The 20139-nt window shown below is 51.5% G+C and overlaps 1 protein-coding gene across 2 annotated transcripts; it reads left to right on the top strand.

Moving 5' to 3' along the window:
• The first annotated feature begins 3000 nt into the window (after positions 1-3000).
• On the top strand, positions 3001-16855 carry NUB1 (negative regulator of ubiquitin like proteins 1). 2 transcript variants are annotated; one of them, XM_087820919.1, is made up of 15 exons: positions 3001-3440; positions 4470-4587; positions 7326-7493; positions 7615-7673; positions 8649-8719; positions 9405-9587; positions 9951-10039; positions 11496-11602; positions 11719-11905; positions 12515-12622; positions 13585-13737; positions 15072-15218; positions 15637-15729; positions 16276-16450; positions 16620-16855. In XM_087820919.1, exons 2-15 carry the CDS (start codon positions 4471-4473, stop codon positions 16796-16798), a joined length of 1836 nt encoding a protein of 611 aa, XP_087677045.1. In that variant the 5' UTR covers positions 3001-3440; position 4470; the 3' UTR covers positions 16799-16855. The 2 variants fall into 2 exon arrangements, with proteins under 2 accessions (XP_087677045.1, XP_016052448.1); XM_016196962.2 differs by lacking the exon at positions 3001-3440 and having other exon boundaries at positions 3838-4587.
• The last annotated feature ends 3284 nt before the right edge of the window (positions 16856-20139 follow it).

Raw genomic sequence — 20139 nt, 5'->3', positions numbered from 1 at the left:
GCATGCACACCTGTCCCCTGCTACGAGGCTTCCCCAGGCACCCCCTGCCTGCATGCACACCTGTCCCCTGCTGCGAGGCTTCCCCAGGTACCCCCTCCTGCACGCACCTGTCCCCTGCTGCGAGGCTTCCCCAGGCACCCCGTCCTGCACGCACACCTCAGGCACCCCCTCCTGCACGCACACCTCAGGTACCCCCTCCTGACGCACACCTGTCCCCTGCAGCCTGGCCTGGGCCGTGCTAGAGCAGGTCCAGGGATGGGCTTCGGCACCTGGAAAGGAGCGGCCCACGGCTCTGTCCCAGCAAGCTCCCTGGGGGTCTGGGCTGCGAGCCTCTACCTTCCACGTCCGGCCCGCCCGCCAGGGGCCGATCGAACCACCTCTCGAAGTTCTGCCGGAACCTGTGCGCCACCGCGCGGGCGCGGCCCGGTCTCGGGGCCTCGCTCCAGCTGCCCGCAGCTGTTCCGCACACGGCGGATTCCTCACCCGGACACGCGGGCACAGCTCAGGACGCAGCATGGTTGGCATTTACCGCAGCCGGGGCGAAGCGCTGCGGAGGCTGGCGGGTCTCCGTCGACCTTGTCGCCGAGAGCGTGGGAAAGACAAGGTCAGCGGGGTCGGCCGCGGGCAGCGGGACCGCACCCCGAGCGGGCGGCACCGGAGGCTTAGGGCGGGCGAGGGGGCTGCGGGAGGGCCGGGCATCCCTCCTGGTCTTCCTGCAAGGTGCTCCGGCCTCTTTCAAGGCTTTTGGGAGAACGAAGCCAGGTTCAGGTTCCTCTAAGTCGGACAAATTGGGTCGAGACAACGGTTTCCCCGCCCGGTTCCCAGGGGCGCGGTCGCGGGTCTGCATTGCCCTGCACGCGGCTGGCTTCCCGCCCCGGCCCCGCCCCTATCCTCGCCTAGGCCCCGCCCACACACCCTTCCAGCCCCGCCCACATCCTACTCACGAATCCGCCTTCTCCCCCGCCTAAGGCCCGCCCACACCTCCCCTTTCCGCACTAGTCCCCGCCCACGAGCTCTTCCAGCCCCGCCCCGTATGAGCCCCGCCCACACCACAGCCTATCACGAGTCCGCCTTCTCTCTCTCCGCCTAAGTCCCGCCCACGTTAGCCCCGCCCACACCTCCTTCCTGGCTCCGCGGGGCGGGCCGGCCTCACCCGGAATGAAAACCAACGGCGGCCGCCGCCGCATCCGGGGACTCGGCGGGTCGCGGTGGCGCAGCGGTGGCGCAGGTGAGGAGACCGCGGCCGAGCGGCCCGGCCCGGACCCTTCCTCAGCGCCGCCGCCCGGCGCCCCCGTCCGCGGGGCGACCCCGGCGCCTCCCCCGCCCGCGTCGGGCGCGGCCTCCGCGGCGGACGCCGCGCGTCCTGGGGGGAGGCCGGGCCGGGAGCCGGGGGCCGGGGGCCGGGGCCGGGAGCCGGGAGGCGGGGGCCGGGGGCCGGGCGGCGGCTGGGGCTCCGGGCGCTCCCGCCGCTCGCGGGGGCCCCGGGTTTGCGCGGCGCTGGGCGGGGCGGCGGGGCGTTTAAAAAAGATGGAGCGCTGCCCGGGGGCGGGGTGACGGGGCGATACGGATCCACGTGAAATTCGTCTGACTGAAGCCTGAAGGAGCTCGGGGCCCCTGGCTGGCGCTCCCGGGCGCCGTTTGGGATTTACCTGCAGCCGGAGCCAGGTGTCCTTCGCTAGCTGACGGGAGGGCGCGGCCGGTGTCCTCCGGCCTTCACCTCGCTCCTGTTAAATACCAGGAGTTGTTACTGTTATTATTACAGAGATACATAGACGCGTGTGTGTGTCTGAGAGGCTCAAAAGTTGCGCAGGTGAAAAGCGAAAGTGGAAATTTTAAGGGAGTTTCCCGGCGTTTCGCTTTCGTTTTTGAGCCGCCCCGCGAACGGGCCTCTGCTTTCGGGGGGCGGGGGCCGCAGCGGGGGACCTCGCTCGGCGCCCGCAGCGCCCGGGGCCGGGAGGGGCTGTCTCGGAGCCCCCGCCCCGGGCCGGGCTTGAGCCCTGCGCCCTCGCGTGTAACGGAAGCTTGGCTGAAGCTCCACCAAGCGGTTTCATCTTCCCCTGAACTTTGACGGGGGGCGGCCTGGGCCGTCCCTGGCTGCGTGTTTGCTCGTGGGTGGGGTGCGGGAAGGGAGAGGCCTTGGGCTTTGGGTCAGGCAGGCGGTGACCTGGGTGGGGTGGCCCTGGGCCCGGCGTTCAGTGCCTTCCGGAGGGCAGGAGGCGGCCGGGCTCCAGCGAGCAGCCCGCGGGATGACCCCTCCCCGGCGGCATGTTAGTCCCTGAGTTTCTGAAAGTGTTTCGAGTTAGGGAGCTGGCTCTTGGTCGGGTAAATCGTTGGCATTTGTAAAGCGAATGCACACGTGGGTGCTAATGCACGCTGCTTCCGTGGTGCGGGAGGCCTGGGGTCCTCTCCAGGTCACCTCGCTGGGCCCCACAGGGCCACCCCGGGGACCTGTCGGCTCCCCGCTCACCTGCCTCCTCCCTGTGCTGACCACCCTCCTTCTCGCCTCAGAACTGATACAAAGCCCATTTGCCGTTTCTTTGAAAATACTTGTTTATGGGATACGCTTAAAAATCAAACCTGATTGTAAAAATCAGGCACATTGGGGCCCTGGCCGGTGTGGCTCAGTGGGTTGGAGTGTCGCCCTGTGCACCAAAAGGTGGCGGGGTCGATTCCCACGCGCCTAGGCCGTGGGCTCCATCCGGGTTCTGAGGCCAGGGACTGAGGTTTCTCTCTCCCTTCCACCCTGCCCCTCCCTTCCACTTCCTCTCGCTCCCCCTTCTCCCCTCTCTAAAGTCGACAAAACAAATCGTTGGGTAAGGGTTAAATTAAAAAAAAAGAAATCAACCCTGGCCTGTGTGGCTCAGTTGGCTGGGCCTGGGGCTGGCCCTGGCCCTGGCCCTGGTCCTTGCCCTGGCCCTTGCCCTTGCCCTGGTCCTGGTCCCGGTCCTGGTCCTGGCCCTGGCCCTGGCCCTGTGCGTGGAGCGAGGAAAAGGAGAAGCTGCTGGTTCCGCCAGGCCAGGTGCCCAGATTGCAGGCTGACCCCCAGTAGGGGGTGCGGAGGAGGCAGCTGCTGATGTTCCGCTCTCACATCAGTGTTTCTCTTTTTCTCCCTCCTTCTCTAAAAATCAGTAAACTTAAAAAAAAAAAAAAAAAAAAATCAGGTGAATTGGGCTTTGGGGAGTGTGGGATACGGGCCGTGAACAGGAAAAAAAAGTTATTTATCTAGGTTACATTAACTCCTATTTTTTCACTCTGTGGAATTAGTCTTCATCCTCAGTACCTAATAGCTTTCTAGTTTCCTCACTGCTTTTCTTACCTGGCTGCACCACCCCTTTCAGCTGTCTCTCAGCCCCGGCAGCCTTGCCCACCCTCTGAACTGCCTTGTTCCTGAGGTCCCAGGAGCCAGCTCCCTTGCTGGCAGGTGCTTTGGGAGAGAGCAGGTTCGTACACAGGACAGAGAAGCAGCAAGGGATCTGCCCGATGTAGGCAGAAGTTCCGGTGCCAGCTGTGCTGCCTAGTTTTGTGGCGTTGGCTGGGCTGTTTTACAGACCTGGGGCCTGGGTTTTCTCAGTTGTAAAATGGTGGCCCAACCAGTCGGTGTTGACTGTGTAGATCTGCTATTATGTTGTCACAAAATATCGTGCCTTGCTTTTCCAGTATTGTAAGTACTGAATTTTTAATTTTTAATTCAGATATAGAGAATATTTATTATTGATAGTTCACAATTCAAGCTAATTTTTCTTTTTTTTTTCCCCTAAAATTAACCTTTTTAAAAAAAATTTTTTTTATATCTTCATTGATTTCAGAGAGAGGAAAGGAGAGGGAGAGAGAGAGAGAGAAACATCAATAATGAGAGAGTCACTGATGGGCTGCCTCCTGCACGCCCCCGACGGGATTGAGCCCGCAACCTGGGCATGTGCCCTGACCGAGAATCGAACCCCGATCGCCTGGATCCTAGGTCGATGCTCAACCACTGAGCCACGCCCAGCCAGGCCAAGCTAATTTTTCTTTATGTTTACCTACCAGGGTAGTTGGTATTTGTTTCGTGTTAAACTAGCCAAAATACAAGTGTCTTTTAAGTTCAGTGTTGAGTTTCTTAGAAAAGTTCACTACCTTGGGATTCATCTTTCTCTTATCTTTTTTCTTGGATCAGAGAATAATAGGTTAAATAGAAAAGTGTAATAAACCTTGCTACATATTAGCATCTTTGAAATACATATTTTAATGTAATACATAATATATAATTGACTATATAATATATATAACTATATGTGAATATATGGATACTGTTGTTGTTTTTAAGAGAAATCTGGAGCTAATTAAAACCTAAAAGTAATTTAGATTAAATTGGATTGGGGAAAGTGGAGAGGAGCTACCCTTGTGCTACAAAACACATCAGCACATTAGGTGGTTATAAAACTCTTGAGATATGGTGTGGGGTATCATTGCCGTACTGTTTTGCTTTCAAGGATGGCGCAAAAGAAGTATCTCCAAGCAAAACTGACCCAGTTTTTAAGGGAAGACAAAATTCAGCTTTGGAAACCTCCATATACAGATGACAATAAAGAAGTTGGTTTGGCATTGAAGGTATTTTTCTTTTAAGACATAGATAATTAGCAGTGTTATAAGTCTCCTTGGTGTCGACATACAAACGTCCAAACCTGTAGAAAATTAGAGTTTATTTGAGCCAAACAGAGGACAAGCCTGGAAGCAAGATCTCAACCGACTGAGAAAAAGGCTTCTCAGGAGGACAGTTTGCAGTTTCTTATGCACATTTGGAATTAAGGAGGGAATTTAAGGAAGATTACATGAAATCCAGGGAGAAAGCAGGTGGGGATGGAATTAATGGGTAGTTAACAAGAGTATGTGCTCCCTTGAGGGTGGTTGCATGCTCTCTTCTGAGGAGCCTGAAAGGGGCATTTCAAAAGGTGTGTTAACCTAGATGCATAGAAACAATGGACGAGGCTGGCGGAAGGCAAAGGGAACCTTTCAGTAAAGACATTTTATGCCTGGGGCGTGACTACTCAACATGACCTGTCCAGTTAGGAATTTATGATCAGATCACCCTGTGAGGTTACTTTTGGTTAAATTTTTTACAAAGTCCCTTTTTCGTCCACATTGGTAAGTAGAATTTCTGAAGTCACCAGAAATTGCCAGGCACAACCATGTTTGTAAACTTTGGGCATAACCAAAAGTCCTAGTGATAAGCAGGTGCCCACTTCTTACCAGGAGTTGACAAGCTTGCTTTTGTTTCATGAGATTTTATTCATATGAGAATGTTACCTGATTTCTGGGGCATATACTATTTTTAATACCTTCACGGCGTTAACCTGAAGTTACTAATCTGGAGACTACCTTTGACCTGCTAATGTGGCAGTACCAGTGCCCGTGAGTGTGTCATGTGTGCAGGGTGAGTGTCTTGGGTGGGCCTTAGCTCCCTTGCTAGCATTGTCTGCTAGAAAACACTTGTTCCCCTGTCCCAGTTTTTTTTGTTGTTGTTTTTTTTTTACACTATGGCTCTGTTCCTTTTTCCAAACTGCTGTGTTTCTAATAATTATGCCTCAGTTTTTCATGGCAGCAGAAATGGCCTTATTTTATATAAGTGAAGCCTCTAGAAATTGAAAATTTTCTGTTTTTCTAAGTTAATAGCTTTTGATAGGTATCTCTTCTATTGGAGTGTCCAGCACACACATGCTTTCTGCTTTCTCAGCGTGAGTATCTTGAGATAAATGATTAACATTTATCAGGGACCAAAGATTGTCATGAGGGCGTGAGACTGTCCCGTGTTGTGACACTGTTGCCCTTGGGAGGTGACAACTGTATCAGGGACCAAAGCAGAGTTTCCCTGTCTCTTGTTTCTGACAGGCCTGACTTTTTTTCTTTTTTTTTGCAGTCACCTTCTGACTTTTTTTCTGCATTTGCTGATTATAATCTCTTGGCTCCGAAGTTAGGTGTGGCGTCATAAGAAAGCTATTCAGTTCCTGGCACAGAACTCCTAAAGCCCTGGGAATTTCCCCCGTGGTGAGGGCCATAGGAGCATCTTTTGTTCTAAGGAGGCAGCTCTTGGCAACAGCTTCAGAATGGGGCTGGTCACCAAAAGTCCAAACTGATTAGAAGCTTGGGACTCCTAGCCCCACCCTACAACCTCTGGGAAGAGGGGAGGGGAGAGAGTTGGAGAGCCAGTTAATCACGGAGTGGCCAGTGATTTAATCAATCCTGCCCACATAATGGAACCTCCATAAAAACCCTTAAATGATGGGTTTTGGGGAGCTTCCAGATTGGCAAGCCTATCTACGTGCTGCACCCCAGACCCTTTCAGACTCTGCCTATGTTCCTCTTTATCTAGATGTTCACTTGTTTCCTTCATAATAAACCATAAAGGTAAGTGGAGCATTTCCTTGAGTTCTGTTGAGACATTCTAACAAATGATTATTTTACAAGCAGTTCCAGTGATTCAGAATTTTTTTTTTTTTATCCCCACCTGAGGATATTTTTTCCATTGATTTTCGGGGAGAGTGGAAGGGGGAGGGAGAGAGAGAAACATTGATGTGAAAGAGACACATCGATTGGTTGCCTCCTGCACAAGCTTCAACCAGGGCCAGGGATCGAGCCTGCAACCAAGGTATATGCCCTTGGCTGGAATCGAACCTGGGACTCTTCGGTCCCCGGGCCGACGCTTTAATCACTGAGCCCAACCGGCTTAGGCTGATTGAGAATTTTCCATTAAGAAAGTCATTTATGTCTACCCTGACTCGTTCTCACAAGTTAGAAACTTAGAGTGTTTTCTATGTTTTTCTTTTTCCCCCTCCAGTGGAGTTGATCAGTTTACTATTTCTTTTCTTTTTTTTAAACTTTTTATTTATTGATTTCAGAGAGGGAGAGGGAGAGAGAGAGAGAAACATTAATTTGCTGTTACACTTATTTATGATTCATTGGTTGCTTCTTGTATGTGCCCTGATCGAGGATCGAACCCGAACCTTGGCGTATGGGGATGACACTCCAACCAACTGAGCTACCCGACCAGGGCCATTGCTTAAAATAATTTTTATATATTACAGTCACATAAGTTATAGTCCACTTGTCTTTGCTCCCTAGAATAATCTGAATTATTTTCACTTTTTCTGTTGGATCTGTTTTCCTCTCCTTTATTTGTTTCTGTACCTCTCAAGATAGCAGGCCGGCCTGGATTTCACTATCGTGGGATGACCACCTCTCAGAGATTTTTGCCTTAGAGTCCTGCATGTGCTGTTCCGCATTTTGACCCCTCCCTGCCTTGTTTGGGGTTGCTACTACATGGATCTGTGTTCTCTGGTTTCGCTTCGTAGGACCTTGCTAAGAAGTACTCCAACAAGCTGGAGTGTTGTGAAAATGAAATAGAGAAGATAATAGAAGAAATACGTTGCAAAGCAATCGAGCGTGGCACAGGAAATGAAAAATACAGGACAACGGGGATTGCCACGATTGAGGTGTTTCTACCTGCACGACAAAGAAAAGTGAGTAATTTCCTCATTTACAGATGTACTAATGCCTAGTTAGCTTAGGTGATCAAATAAATTATTATTTTTTTTAAAAGCTCTAATCCAAAGTTATTTTCACTGTCTGATTTTTAAATAGGACAGGAAGAACCTCTTGGAAACCCGATTGCACATCACTGGCAGAGAACTGAGGTCTAAGTAAGTATCAGAGAGCCTGGTGCCCTGTGCCCCCAGCCCTTCTGCGTCGTGTCATTGGAGTCTGGTGGCCATCCTGGAAGAGAGAGCAGGCAGGTCTTAGTCTCCTCACTTTATGGAAGGGGAAACAGGCTCTGAGCCTGCAGGCCTTATTCAGGCTCACACTGGTAGTGAAGGACAAGTGAGAACTCCACTCGCATCACTCTCCTTCATTCCTGGTCAAACTTGAGCTCAGGTGGGAACTCCAGGTCCACCACCTAACAGTTACCTGGTACATGTGTGAATCAATGAATGAATGATAGAAATGGGAGACAGCCCGGTGGTCACCAGGTCACTGGCTTTGAGTTTTGTTCGTTAGTGCACTGATAACGTGCTGAGACGTTCAGCAAAGTGTTCTAGCTGATTTCAGGTCGTTGGCCCATCTGTAAAAAGGAAAAACACCTGCCTGTCCCATACTAGTGAAGCCCTAACTTCGGAGGCTGGCCGGTTGTTCCATTCACTGCTGTGTTTTGAGTGGTAGGTGTTTTGAGCACCTCCAGGGCCGGCCGGCCCTGTTTCTGGAGCTGATTTTCCTCATTGTCTTCTTTGGTCTGCAGCAGGGCTTTAGGGACGGGTTCAGGAGGCACCACTCGTTCAGCACACAGGGCAGGAGAGTGTGTGGAGCAGCCCCCATTGCAGCTCCTCCAGGAGGCCCGGGAGGTAGAATGAGCGGATTTTCTCCTGATGCACAGCTGGGGCCCCGCACACACGGCTCTCCCGCCCCAGAGGCCTCCACTTCATTTGGAAACAAGTAGCAAGACAGCTAGTTTAAAAAGGGACGTTGTCTCTTACACACTGTGAAGCGATGTTTGTGAGTCAGTAGATTGTAATACTGGGTGTTTCCAAGTCAAATGTATAAAATAGCCACCATGGTTAAACTCAGTTTAATGGAAAATAACCAGTTTGATTACTTACAGTTTTCACTGCTTTATTTTACAGAATAGCGGAAACGTTTGGATTTCAAGAAAATTATATCAAAATTGTCATAAATAAGAAACAACTTCAACTAGGTATGTTACGGCAGAGAAAGCAGAATTTCAAAATCAAGTCAGTATGGAAATAGTGACTTTCATCTTTGTTTCTTTCCCTGTTCACAAATTTCTAGTGATTTTATTGGGTATGACTCAGAACCAATTATTTTAGAGTTTACTAAGATAAAAAGGTGTAGCAGCAGGCAGCTTTTCTAGTAAATGCTTATTGTCTGCCCTGTGGTGGTGGTTTATTGGCATCTGTGACTTAGTCTTTGTTAGATTTGTATATTTGATTAATTTTCATAGAGCCGGCTTACGTGGGAGGAACCTGGGTCCTAGCAGATAAGTAGCTTCCTCAGGGCCTCCGAGTTAGGGGGGGGACAGAAGCCAAGGTCTCCGCCCTTAACCGCAACAGCGCGTGCCTTGGCCCGGCCAGGAATCGGGGTCACTCCCCTGCCAGGGCCAGGCAAACCCCTGTGTCATGCTTTCCGCTTTCCTTTCTGCTGCCTCGCGTAGTGCGCTCCCTTGGTGGCCTCGGGTATGTGTGGCTTCTGCTCGATCTCACAAGGAGAGTAAAGACCATGGGAAGGATGCGTTAGCTGTTCTCAGGGGTTGATCGACCCCTGACCCCTGCCCTGCACCCGGGTGGGCCTGGGGCTGGCAGGCGCCGAGGGGGCCATTACCCCGGGGAGGGCTCCTTCCACAGCCCTTCCCACTCACGCAGGGAAGACCCTGGAAGAGCAGGGGGTGACGCACAACGTGAAAGCCATGGTGCTGGAGCTGAAGCAGTCAGAGGAGGACGCCCGGAGGAGCTTCCAGGTCGAGGAGGAAGAACAGAGCGAGGCCGACCAGAAGGAGAAGAAGATCCAGAGGACCAAGAGGGGCCTGGAGATCCTGGCCGAGAGAGGTGCGGGCTCGGCTTCCCCGCGGAGCATCGCCTTTCTCACTGGCTCTTATCTCCCTTTCTTCCCCTCCCTCCCTCCCTCCCTCCCTCCTTCCTCCCTTCCTTTCTTGCTAAAAATATTTTTATTGATTTTTAGAAAGAGAGGAAGGGAGAGAGAGAGAGAAACATTGAGCCCACAACCGGGCCATGTGTCCTGACTGGGAATCGAACCTGCAGCCTTTCAATGCTGGGGATGACACCCAACCTCCTGAGCCGCATTGGCCAAGGCTCTCATTGGCCCTTCTTCCCAACAGTCTAGCGTTGTAAATGTCACGGTCATTGCTCTTTAACACTGATTTCATAAAGTTCCCTTTGGCCTTCTTGCAGGTGAGATGGTGGATTCAGAAACCACACCATACCTAGATATAGCTAACCAGACGGGCAGATCCATCAAAATTCCTCCAGCGGAACGAAAAGTGAGTACTTGAGAAATTTACAGCTTGTTCTTGGATTTGCTGTCGAAACAGAGCTGGTTTCCCAGTCATTTATCTTGGAATGCTACAAAGGATCAGAAACAGTTTTCTGTCTCCAGCTTCTAAACAGAGGCTGTAACCACACAATGCACGGTGCATACAGCAGGCTCACCCTGTGATTCCAGGGCAGTGCTGCAAACAGCATGGCCTCACTGTCCTGCAGCAGGGACTGTGAACATTCCTGAGGAATGGGACGCCCTGCCTTTGGCATTGGTTGTTCAGTGTAGTTTATTTTACTAGAGGGCCATGTCCCCTAAGGGATGTCTCAGAATGGGGGCTGGGGGAACTGTGTAGTTTGGGAAAAGAATGACAGGGGATTCCCTGTTCTAGAATTTGGAATAGGTAGGAGGTGGTTTTACCTTGGGACAGGTCCAAGGGGTTCTCTGTGTAGTGGTGCTGTGCAACCTGGACCCTGAGCCAGCCTCTGAGCTGGAGTGCAGTAGCTTTTTACAGCAAAGAGCTCTGGTGACTGTGGGTCCAGATAATTTTAACTTTTCTATCTTTAAAGGACAGTTTTGAGTAGGTTCATGATATAAATTCTTCTGTTAAAATTGAGGATTAAAGTTAAGCCTTATAAGAGAACTATGTAGTTGCCAGTGGATTGATGTTTGCTTTGTTTTTGTTTTTTAATGTTCGAATTATTTGTCCAGTGCTCTCTTATAGTAAATGATGACATCCAGGTCATTTTGGAAAACCTTTGCAAGACTGAATTATATAAAAATTCAGACCTAAAAATATTAGTGAACTTTAAAAATTTTTGGATCATCTTTTAAAAATTGGAAATATTAAAGTTGACAGATACTTCAGAAAAAACTTGATAAAGAATAGAAAGTAAAATGAATGTTCCTTTTTATTTTTCTTTTTTTCTTTTCGGTGTTTCCTCATTTTACTTTATTATTTTTTTAAATGGATCTTTATAGTGGAAAGTATTGCAGATGCCCCCCTTTTTCCCCCCATTGATCCCCTCCACCCTGCACCCCCCATCACTCCCAGGCCTTCACCGCACTATTTCTGTGTCCATGGGCTGTGCATATCTGCATAGAAGTTGAATGCTCCTTTTTTAAAAAGCTACAAAGGGCACGAGGATTATGGCTACTTTTTTGTATCTTGAGTCTTAGAGGACACTAGAAATGGATCTAGGTCAGCAGGTACTAAAATAAACTGATGAAAACAAAGGGGGACAGGTGCCAGTTGTGACCATATCAGCCACATTAAATTGAGTACTTGGTTTCAGAGTTTAAATGAAATAAAGCTTTAATTATATTTTCCTTAATTTGGGCTTTTAAATTAGTAGTGATCTTTTTTTTCCTACTTTGATTTCTTTAGACTTAATGTGCTTTTAATATAATATTTTATTATAGTATAAAGTGATGTTTTTAAGTCCCTATTTCTTTCCTAGGCCCTTATGTTAGCTATGGGGTATCATGAGAAGGGCAGAGCTTTCCTGAAAAGAAAAGAATACGAAATAGCCTTGCCTTGTCTTCTGGATGCTGACAGATATTTCTGGTAGGTATCTTTGCATTTGGTGAACATCAGGTTTAAGGAAGATTCCCCCCCCCCTTTTTTTAACTATCAATATATGAACTTACAGATTTTAACACATTTGATGTGTCTCTCCCCAGTGAGTGCTGCAGAGAGCTGCTGGACACGGTGGACAACTATGCTGTGCTCCAGCTGGACATAGTGTGGTGTTACTACCACTTGGGGCAGCTGGACTGCCTCGAAGATGCAGAAAAAAAACTAAACCTGGCCCAGAAATGCTTTAAAAATTGCTACGGAGAAAATCATCAGAGACTGGTTCACATAAAAGTATGTTACTGTAACTTGTTAGAGGTGTTATTGAGCCCTGTCCTAGAACTCAAGAGTTCACTCCTGTTACAGTGTTTAGGCTGCTCCCCAAAGGCAATTGGCTGTTACTTTGGTCTGTCCAGCGTCTAGCCCAGAGGAACATGGTTACCTAGTCGTAGAACCCACTGATCACCTGACCTAGGTAGGGGCAGGTGACTATTCATTCTAGTCTCCTGGGAGATTAAAATGCAGAAAATAGACGTTTTGAAGACTAAAAGTTCCTAAGAGTGAGTCACGGCTCAAGTGCTATGACTTGAATAAGGATTTTTGAACTCCGTTTGGGGCTGACAGGGCAGCGTCAGATATTCCTGGCTCGGGTTTTGTGTACTTCCCACTGCCCAGAGGGGCCACTGCCCTGGAGAGCTGGAGACAGGTGTCCTGACACCATTTTTGTGGGACAGAGGGTGTCACTGTCCTCTGGGGTCTTTACCTCGGCCATCAGCAATAGTGAAGATGCAGGCATTTTAGTAATTCTGTATTACCCCTGTGGAGATGGAGGGGTCACATGTGACTAACCCTGACCTGTAATTAGAAATAAGACAGTTTTATCTTTCCCCCCAATAATTTTAGGGAAACTGTGGGAAAGAGAAGGTGTTGTTTTTACGACTCTACTTGCTTCAAGGTGTCCGAAATTATCACAGTGGAAACGGCGAAGAGGCTCGTGAGTATCTCAATAAGGTAAGAAAATGAACCTCCAGGTTGTAACCATTTCACTTACTTTTTTTAGACCCTCACCTGAGGACAGGCTTTTTTTGATTTTAGAGAGAGAGGAAGGGAGGGAAACATTGATCAATCACCTCCCATACGTGTCCCGGTGCCCCAACTGGGGTTAAACCCACAACCTAGGTATGCGCCCTGATTAGGAATCGAACCCACAACCTCTTGGTGTCTGGACGACAGTCCAACCAACTGAGCCTGGGCCACCTACATTTTTTTTAAAATCCCTAGAAATTAAGTATTTTGTAAACTCAGTAGTTTGTGACTTGTGAGGATCATCTTTCTCTCCCCCACCCCCCGTCTCACATATACCATAAACATATTTGTATTTGTTAGGGCTCAGGTCAGATGTCACAATAAGGAAACCTTTAAAAGGCGCTGACTTTCATTGGCTAGAAGTTTCTGTGCGGCATCCAGTCGCCTGGAGGCGAGCAGGCTAGGGCAGGCAGGCCCTGCTGTGGCGTCCAAGGCTGCTCCCTGCAGTGCTTCTTCCAGCCAGCAGAGGGGGCAAGAGAGTCTTTAGAGAGGATCAGAAGTTGTGCCCCTCAATTCTGCTGCATGCTATGGCCTGGACTTAACCTGGTGGCTACTACCCCCAGCTCAGGAGAGGGTGAGAAATACCTGTGCACAGCCCAGATTCAGGGATTTATTGCAAAAAGGAGAGGATTTTAGTAATTCCATTTTACCCTTGTGGAGTAAAATGCCCCTCCCACACTACTTGTCCTATTTTCTCATGTTATGGATAAGTCTTGTGAGCAGAGTGTTTGTTGTCTGTCTGTATTTGTGTAGTTAATAACAGGTCGAGAGTTTTAATCTAAAACCCGACACACCCTAATTCGCAGTCTAATCTCCTCCTGGCTTAGCTCTGTGTTGAGCATTAATGTTGTGTTGGTTACATGACTCTTCTATTTTCCTGTCTCTAGGCTCATCAGCTCTTTAAAGAGCTCTCTATTGATCCATCAAAAGTTCACAATTTGCTGCAGTTGGGGTTCACTGCCCAGGAAGCCCGGCTTGGCCTCAGGGCCAGCGACGGGAACGTGGACCACGCAGCCATCCACATTACCAGCCGCAGAGAGGTACCTGCCCGTGGTGTCGGGACCCTGGGTCGCCACCTGTGCCTGTTAGGTGTGAAGCCTGAGGCATAGCCAGCTCACTGCTGAAGTGCCGTAGCTCTCGGATTGAAAGAGCAGGAAGAGATAATTCCCCAGTAGACATGAACAAGGAACCTCCGCCACTGTAGGCTGGAGTCTGAGGAGCTTGTCTTTTACCTGCTTTCCGTTTCAGACAGTGGTGTCCTTATTATTCCCAGCTGTGGTGGCAGGTGGCTCATAGGGACAGTTATCCAAACAACTTTCTCTCTCTCTTATTTTTATCATAGTATACTTCTGGAAACCATTGTAAGGGGGTCGTATTTTGCCATAGGGCCGTTGCTGTGGTTCGAGGTGGCATTACTGCCTAGAAACATGAGTCAGATCATAGGAATAATCAGTACTATGCTATGAAAGCCAAGGCACAAAATTATAATCACTTAAAATGGGTAGAAATAAGCACAGTAAAAGAACTGCAGGACTTTGGGTCGGAAGGAACATTGCACGTCTGATAAGCTAGTTTCACAGTAAAGGAGCTGAGGTCCAGAGAGCTAATGATGGGTCAGTGAGAAGTGGGGCCTTCTCTCTAAATCATGAAGTTGGCGCAGATGATCTTAGGTCGTTCCTAGCTCTACCCCCAACCACAGAAGCCTCTAGGTGATGGTGGAGACTCTGAAGAGCCCGGCTCTGTGTGTGCGCACTTTACGCAGTCTAGTTCAGTACTAATGGAAAGCAAACCCCGCAGATGCTGTCTTTATTACTATACTGTTACTCGATTATCTGTAAGATTTATTAGCATTTGGAAAGCCAATGTTTTAATGAGATCATTTGAAAAGTAATTCTCACTATTCTTCACACCTTATATACCCAGAGTGTAGTAGGGGGGTCAGCAGCTCTGGTGTCACCCACGACCCCCTCCCCCTTCAGAATCCACATTTTACTAGGAGCTAGTGATTCATCAAAACTGAGCACTCCCCTATCCCCCATGCAGAATGTTCTTCCAGCTCCTCCCTAGAAGGGAGTCCATCTACCTCTCTGGCACCCAGCAGTGAGCTTGCTGGTTCTGCATGGCCAGTTCTGGTGGTAACTGTGGGTGCTCCCTCCCTCCTGAGACTGAGGTCTCTAGCTCCTGCTGGCTGCACTAGGAGCCCCTTCATGGTCTCTGCCCTGGAGCCCTCATGCTGTTGACCCTCTGAGACCTGCAGAGGGTCACCTGCCCGTCACCTGCCCGTCAGTCCCACAGACCCTGCAGAGTATAGACTGAGAAGCCTTCTACAACACCTCAATCCCCAACTCAGAGAGATTCTGCTGTTTTCCTAAAGGAACTGGCCCAGATAAGGAGAGAGGAAAAAGACAAGAAAAGACGCCGCCTGGAGAATATCAACTCTTTGAAAGGAATGGGCTTCTCCACGCACGCAGCCAAGCAGGCCCTCCATCAGGCCAGCGGGGACCTAGACTCGGCCCTGAAGGTGACACCTCCCACCCCGCCGGCCCCATGGCCTGCCCCAGCAGCGAGATACTTGGCCCAGGCACCGCTTCCTCTACTTTTCCATTTGGGCTCCTCTCCAGTGTCCTTCCCCCTGCACAGAGCTCCCTCCTGTGGGCCCCTCATTCCTGTTTGGATTTGAGGGTCAGCACTCTTGTTCTCAAACCCGAGACAGATGGCATGAGGGGCCTTACCTCGTCCCTACCTTTGGCAGGATGCCTTTGAACTCCTGCCTGCCTGCCCAGCCCAGCCTGGATTGGGTCCCTTTCTCTGCTTCCACAGTACCTTTGCATAGTTCACACAACATCCCCCGTGTGTGTGAGCCCCGCGGAGTAGCCGCTCGGGCTGCATCAGTGCGCAGGAGTCCGCGCTGACTCAGGGCTGTTCCCGATGTGCTTTAGATTCTTTTCAGTAACCCTCACGTGTGGCTTAGTCACTCCGATCCTGAAACCCACAACCATCAAGAAAGCCCTTCCCAGGAAAACATTGACCAAGTGAGTGAGAGTCATCTGTCCCCTTCCACCTGTCCGGCCTTGGGTGGGATGGGCGGGGCTGAGTCCATCTTGGCTCCCTGGGCTCCTGGTGTGACGTAGGCCCGTCCCAGGGCCCAGCCACACACCGGCAGTTGCTGAAGGTGGAAGGGGAGCAGGAGGAACAAAGCACTGGAGCTTCTTGGTCCACATTTGTTCCCTTCACATGAGGACACCTAGTACCTTGTGGCCGTGTGGTCAGTGGCTCTGGTAACGAGGTTGGGAGAGCACTTTGCTGAGCCCAGGAGCCTGTCCCTTTCTGAGATGATGGGGCACTGGCACATTGGTGCCAGCCTTCCTCCGTGCTTCCCAGGCTAGTCATCTGCACATTGGTGCTGGCCAGTGGCGTGTACAGGAGGCCAGTGGTACATGAGTGCGGGGTTTTATAAACATGTTTCCTCGATGACGAGGCGTCCCTGCTGCTCACGGGGGGACAGGAGTGTTGAGTGTGTGCCAGCTCCGCAGCCCAGGCCTCTGCAGTGGCCGCCACCTCCCTGTGTTCTCCCCCAGCTGGTGTACATGGGCTTTGACCTGGTAGCAGCGGAAGCTGCCCTGAGAGTGTTTAAGGGAAACGTGCAGCTGGCAGCTCAGACCCTTGCTCACAACGGAGGCAGTCTCCCCCCTGACCTGCAGCCCGCGGCAGAAGACTCACCGACGCCAACCACGTCCCCTTCCGATTCTGCAGGTGGGTCTGCGGCCTTGGACACTGAGGAAGGAAGCTGACTGGGGGGGGGTGTGACTTCCATAGGCGTGGACATCCTCTGGGGCTCGGTGTGGCTGAGGCTGGTGAGGATCAGTGTGGTCTCTGTGGGTCTTTCTCCCTTGACTCACTTGTCACTACGTCACTGTTGCAGGTACCTCTAGTGTCTCCACAGATGAAGATATGGAGACAGAGGCCATCAATGAAATACTGGAAGACATTCCAGAACACGAAGAGGATTATCTGGACTCAACCCTGGAAGACGAAGAAATTATTATTGCAAAGTATTTATCCTATGTAGAAAACATAAAGTCAGACACAAAGAGAAACTAGTAATGAACAGAAGGCAGCACTGAGTTTCTGCTTATAAACCCTATTCTGAAAGTGTAACGCAGGCCTTCCTTTTTCCTTCTTACTGTCCATCTGATTTGCTCCTGGTGCTTCCTACTGGGTGGAGGGGGGTGGGCAGGGGACAGGGACGGGTAAGGGGGGTGGGCAGGGGACTTGGGGTGGGGGTGGGGTGCTGGTCCCTCCTGGTGACTTGGGGCAGGAGCTCCCTGCTGGGTTTCTCTCCGCCCAGGACTAGAATAGGGTGCCCTGGGGATGGTCTCAGGAGATGGTGGGGGGGTGCTCCACCTGTCTCCTCACTTGCCCTACTCTTGCCTCCTAAGCCCGCTGCTCCTCTCCTCCTTCCCATGATGCAGCTCTGCCTTCCTGCTTCACCCTCTCTGTCCCCCCTCCCCCCCGAATGTCTTTTAATCTCCAACCATTCCAAGTGCTTTGGGGGCATAAAGATGAGGTGTCGGCTTTAGCAGCCACCCCAAATTGTGCCAGACGCCTTCAGCCTGCAACATCAGTGTTTATGCTCTTAGTTTAGTAACATATGCTCTTAAAGTTCAAGGCTGAAATTCAGAATTTATATGTGTTCAAAATCCTTTACAAAAACAAAATCTTTTATTAAATAGAAAAGTCTTAAATGCTAACAAAATCCACTTATTTTTAATTAGCATTTTCAGAGCCTGCACTGCCACATTGAACTCACTGCTGGCTATGTTACCTGCAGAGATGAAGGTACATCTCTGCAGGTCTCACGGGATTTGGGGGGATATCTATTATAGAGGCCTATCGAAAGGTACATAGCCTCTTACAGCTCAGATGACCATTCTCATTGCGCCATGCGATCCTCTGTAAGTGGACAGTAAATGAAAACTCATTCCAGTACCAGGACACAGCTGGCGGCGGCCGGGCACTGAGTCAATGGCCAGATGTGTCCCCAGGTTGCCGGCAGCTCCCTGACTGTGGCAGGTGAGCGTTGCCACGTCCAGTCTAGAGGCTGGCAGAAATGCCGTCCCACTCACTCACCGTTCTCATAAAGCTTGGACAGTTGTCCAGTTGGAATGGGTGGAGATCTTTTCTTGTCATTCTTTTAAAATGGATGGTACAGAGGAAATAAAAGGTGGAAAATATATTCAAAGCTCATCAGCTGACTGCAGTAAGTTACTCAAACTCCTAAGCTGTTCTGAGTGTTGAAAACGCCCTGGTGGTCTCAAGCGACATTTACATTCTAGGCTTTTGCTTCCACTGAGTTCTGTAGGAAATCAAAACATCAGTGTCTGTTATGAAAAGCTGGATGTGAAGAGCAGGCCAGGGGTTGACGGTGGGGAGGACGACTAAGCGAGGGGAGAGGGGGCCGTGCGGGCGGCCAGGTGGGGACAGGTGATGCGACATCAGACTGCCAGGTCTTGGGCCCGAGTTGCAGCTTTGGGCTGACCGGCTGCTGTCCGGGGCTTGGGCGGGCAGGGCTGCAGCTTCCCCAGTGCTTTGTTAATGACCCTGGGAAAGGTGGGGGAAGCAGAGCCGCCAGCAGGTCTCTGACTTGGCTCCACTTTCTTGTGAAGAGACGCAGCGAAGCCGGTTCTCCAGTGAGGGACAGACCCAGGTTTACACTGTCCCCCCGAGGGGCTGCCACCCCTATGACCTGGGAGAGGGGTTCTGGTCCTGCCTCTGGCTGGCTGTGTGAAGCTGGACAGGCAGCGACCGCATGCCACGTCCTGCTCTGGTGGGCGAGGGAAGAGGCCAAGGACGTTTGTGATGGAAATGCTGTTAAACAGGAGGGAGCAGCCTGGAGGTCACAGAGGAGATGGCCTTGGAGGGGCTCTCCTTGGATAGGAGGAAAGAACATTCCAGACCTGGGACAAATGTCAGAGTGGGGGTGGGCCGAGCGTGCCATGTTCGGGGGTCGTGTGGCTGTTCTACACCCACCAGAGGGTGCGTGTTGGGGGAAGAGCGCGGTGGGAAGGGTCGCTGAGTCCCACTACAGAGCACCCTGGAAGGCAGGTGGGGTTCAGATTTGAGTGGCAGCAGACGGGGGCCATCCCAGGACTCCCAGCAGGAGGGCCCAGGTGTCTGTAAGGTGCGTCGGTCAGCACGAGGCTGTGGGAGGCTGTGGAGGGGCTGAGGGGCTGTGGGAGGCTGTGGGGGGCTGTGGGGGGCTGTGGGAGGCTGTGGGGGGCTGTGGGGGGCTGTGGAGGGGCTGTGAGAGGCTGTGGGGGCTGTGGCGGGCATGCCCACTCCATCAGACCTTATGCCCATCACTTTTCGTGTGAAGTCCGTCTGCTCTTGGCTCTGGTGACACTGCCATGTCCTGTCCTGTTTCCCTGCGCCTATGTCTTTTACTTCCTGCCCCTGTTCCCTTACCCAACTGAATATATTTATCAAAGGCAAGAAGATGTTATCCAAGGCAAAGGAACAGCGTCTGGCTGTCTGGTCTTTACATGTTCAGCCCGTAGCAAAGGCCTTGTGATGCTGAGGTGCCAGGTTCCCCAGCGCTAGGCTACATACAGGCCAAGTGCGGTTTTCCGGTCCCTCCTTGCTCTGGGAGGGGCGGCTGGAGACGCCAATGCACTAGCCCGACAGGACCTGCACCCGTGGGTGTCCCCAGGGTATGTGTAGCCTGTGTTGTGCGTGGATTATTCTCTGTTGTGCGTGGATGTGATGGGTGATCTAAGGTGACGTAAGAGCTGGGGAGGCAGGAACACAGCACCAGCTGGTAGCGTCCCCAGCGTCTGGTACTCAAGCTGTCCCCCTCTGCAAAGCAGTCTGAGGAGGTGGGTAAACATGGGGGCAGGTAGTCAAGGTGGTGCTCGCCTGCCCTCCCTGACGGGAACTCTGGCATCCTGGGAAGCCCCCTGGGGGGGTACGCCCAGACACAGCAGGTGGCACCTAGGGAACCCCAACCTGGACCCTGTGTTTGAGTCTCACCCACAGGATGCCGAGTGTGATGTGGCTTCTGCAGGTTCTCACCTGCAAGCCTGTTTTCCTGGGGAGGCCCCTGGGCTCCCAGCGTTGGGGGAGCGGCACCCCTTCCTACCACATGTGGTGCCAATACCACCCTGCTCATCCGGCCTGGACCTGGGCACCCGGGAGCAGGTGAGGCCTGTCCAGCAGTGCATCTTGCTAAGGAAACACCTGCATTAAGACTACGGAGCTCCCACGTCTCTGCATCAAGGGCCGCCTCTGGGCGGGGAGGCTTGGCCTTGGCCAGAGGCTGAGCTCTCCAGGGCAGACACTGCACCAGGCGCCGGCCAGGGCCCTGGCACTCGGGGCACCACCGGTGCAGAAAGCGCCACCTTCCGGTGATGGGAGGAGCTGCTGGGGAGGCGGCCTTCCAGCCT

This window comes from Miniopterus natalensis, chromosome 10 (assembly GCF_054644295.1).
Source record: "Miniopterus natalensis isolate mMinNat1 chromosome 10, mMinNat1.hap1, whole genome shotgun sequence".
NCBI classification, from domain to species: domain Eukaryota; kingdom Metazoa; phylum Chordata; class Mammalia; order Chiroptera; family Miniopteridae; genus Miniopterus; species Miniopterus natalensis.
This window is presented reverse-complemented; position numbering and strand designations above follow the sequence as displayed.

What these genes read in the sequence shown, in the direction of transcription:
- NUB1 (XM_087820919.1), top strand. Translation starts at nt 4,471, where the DNA reads ATGGCGCAAAAGAAGTATCTCCAAGCAAAACTGACCCAGTTTTTAAGG. An exon ending in ACATTACCAGCCGCAGAGAG is followed by an intron (nt 13,738 to 15,071) that starts GTACCTGCCCGT and finishes GTTTTCCTAAAG; the next exon opens with GAACTGGCCCAGATAAGGAG. An exon ending in ACCTAGACTCGGCCCTGAAG is followed by an intron (nt 15,219 to 15,636) that starts GTGACACCTCCC and finishes GATGTGCTTTAG; the next exon opens with ATTCTTTTCAGTAACCCTCA.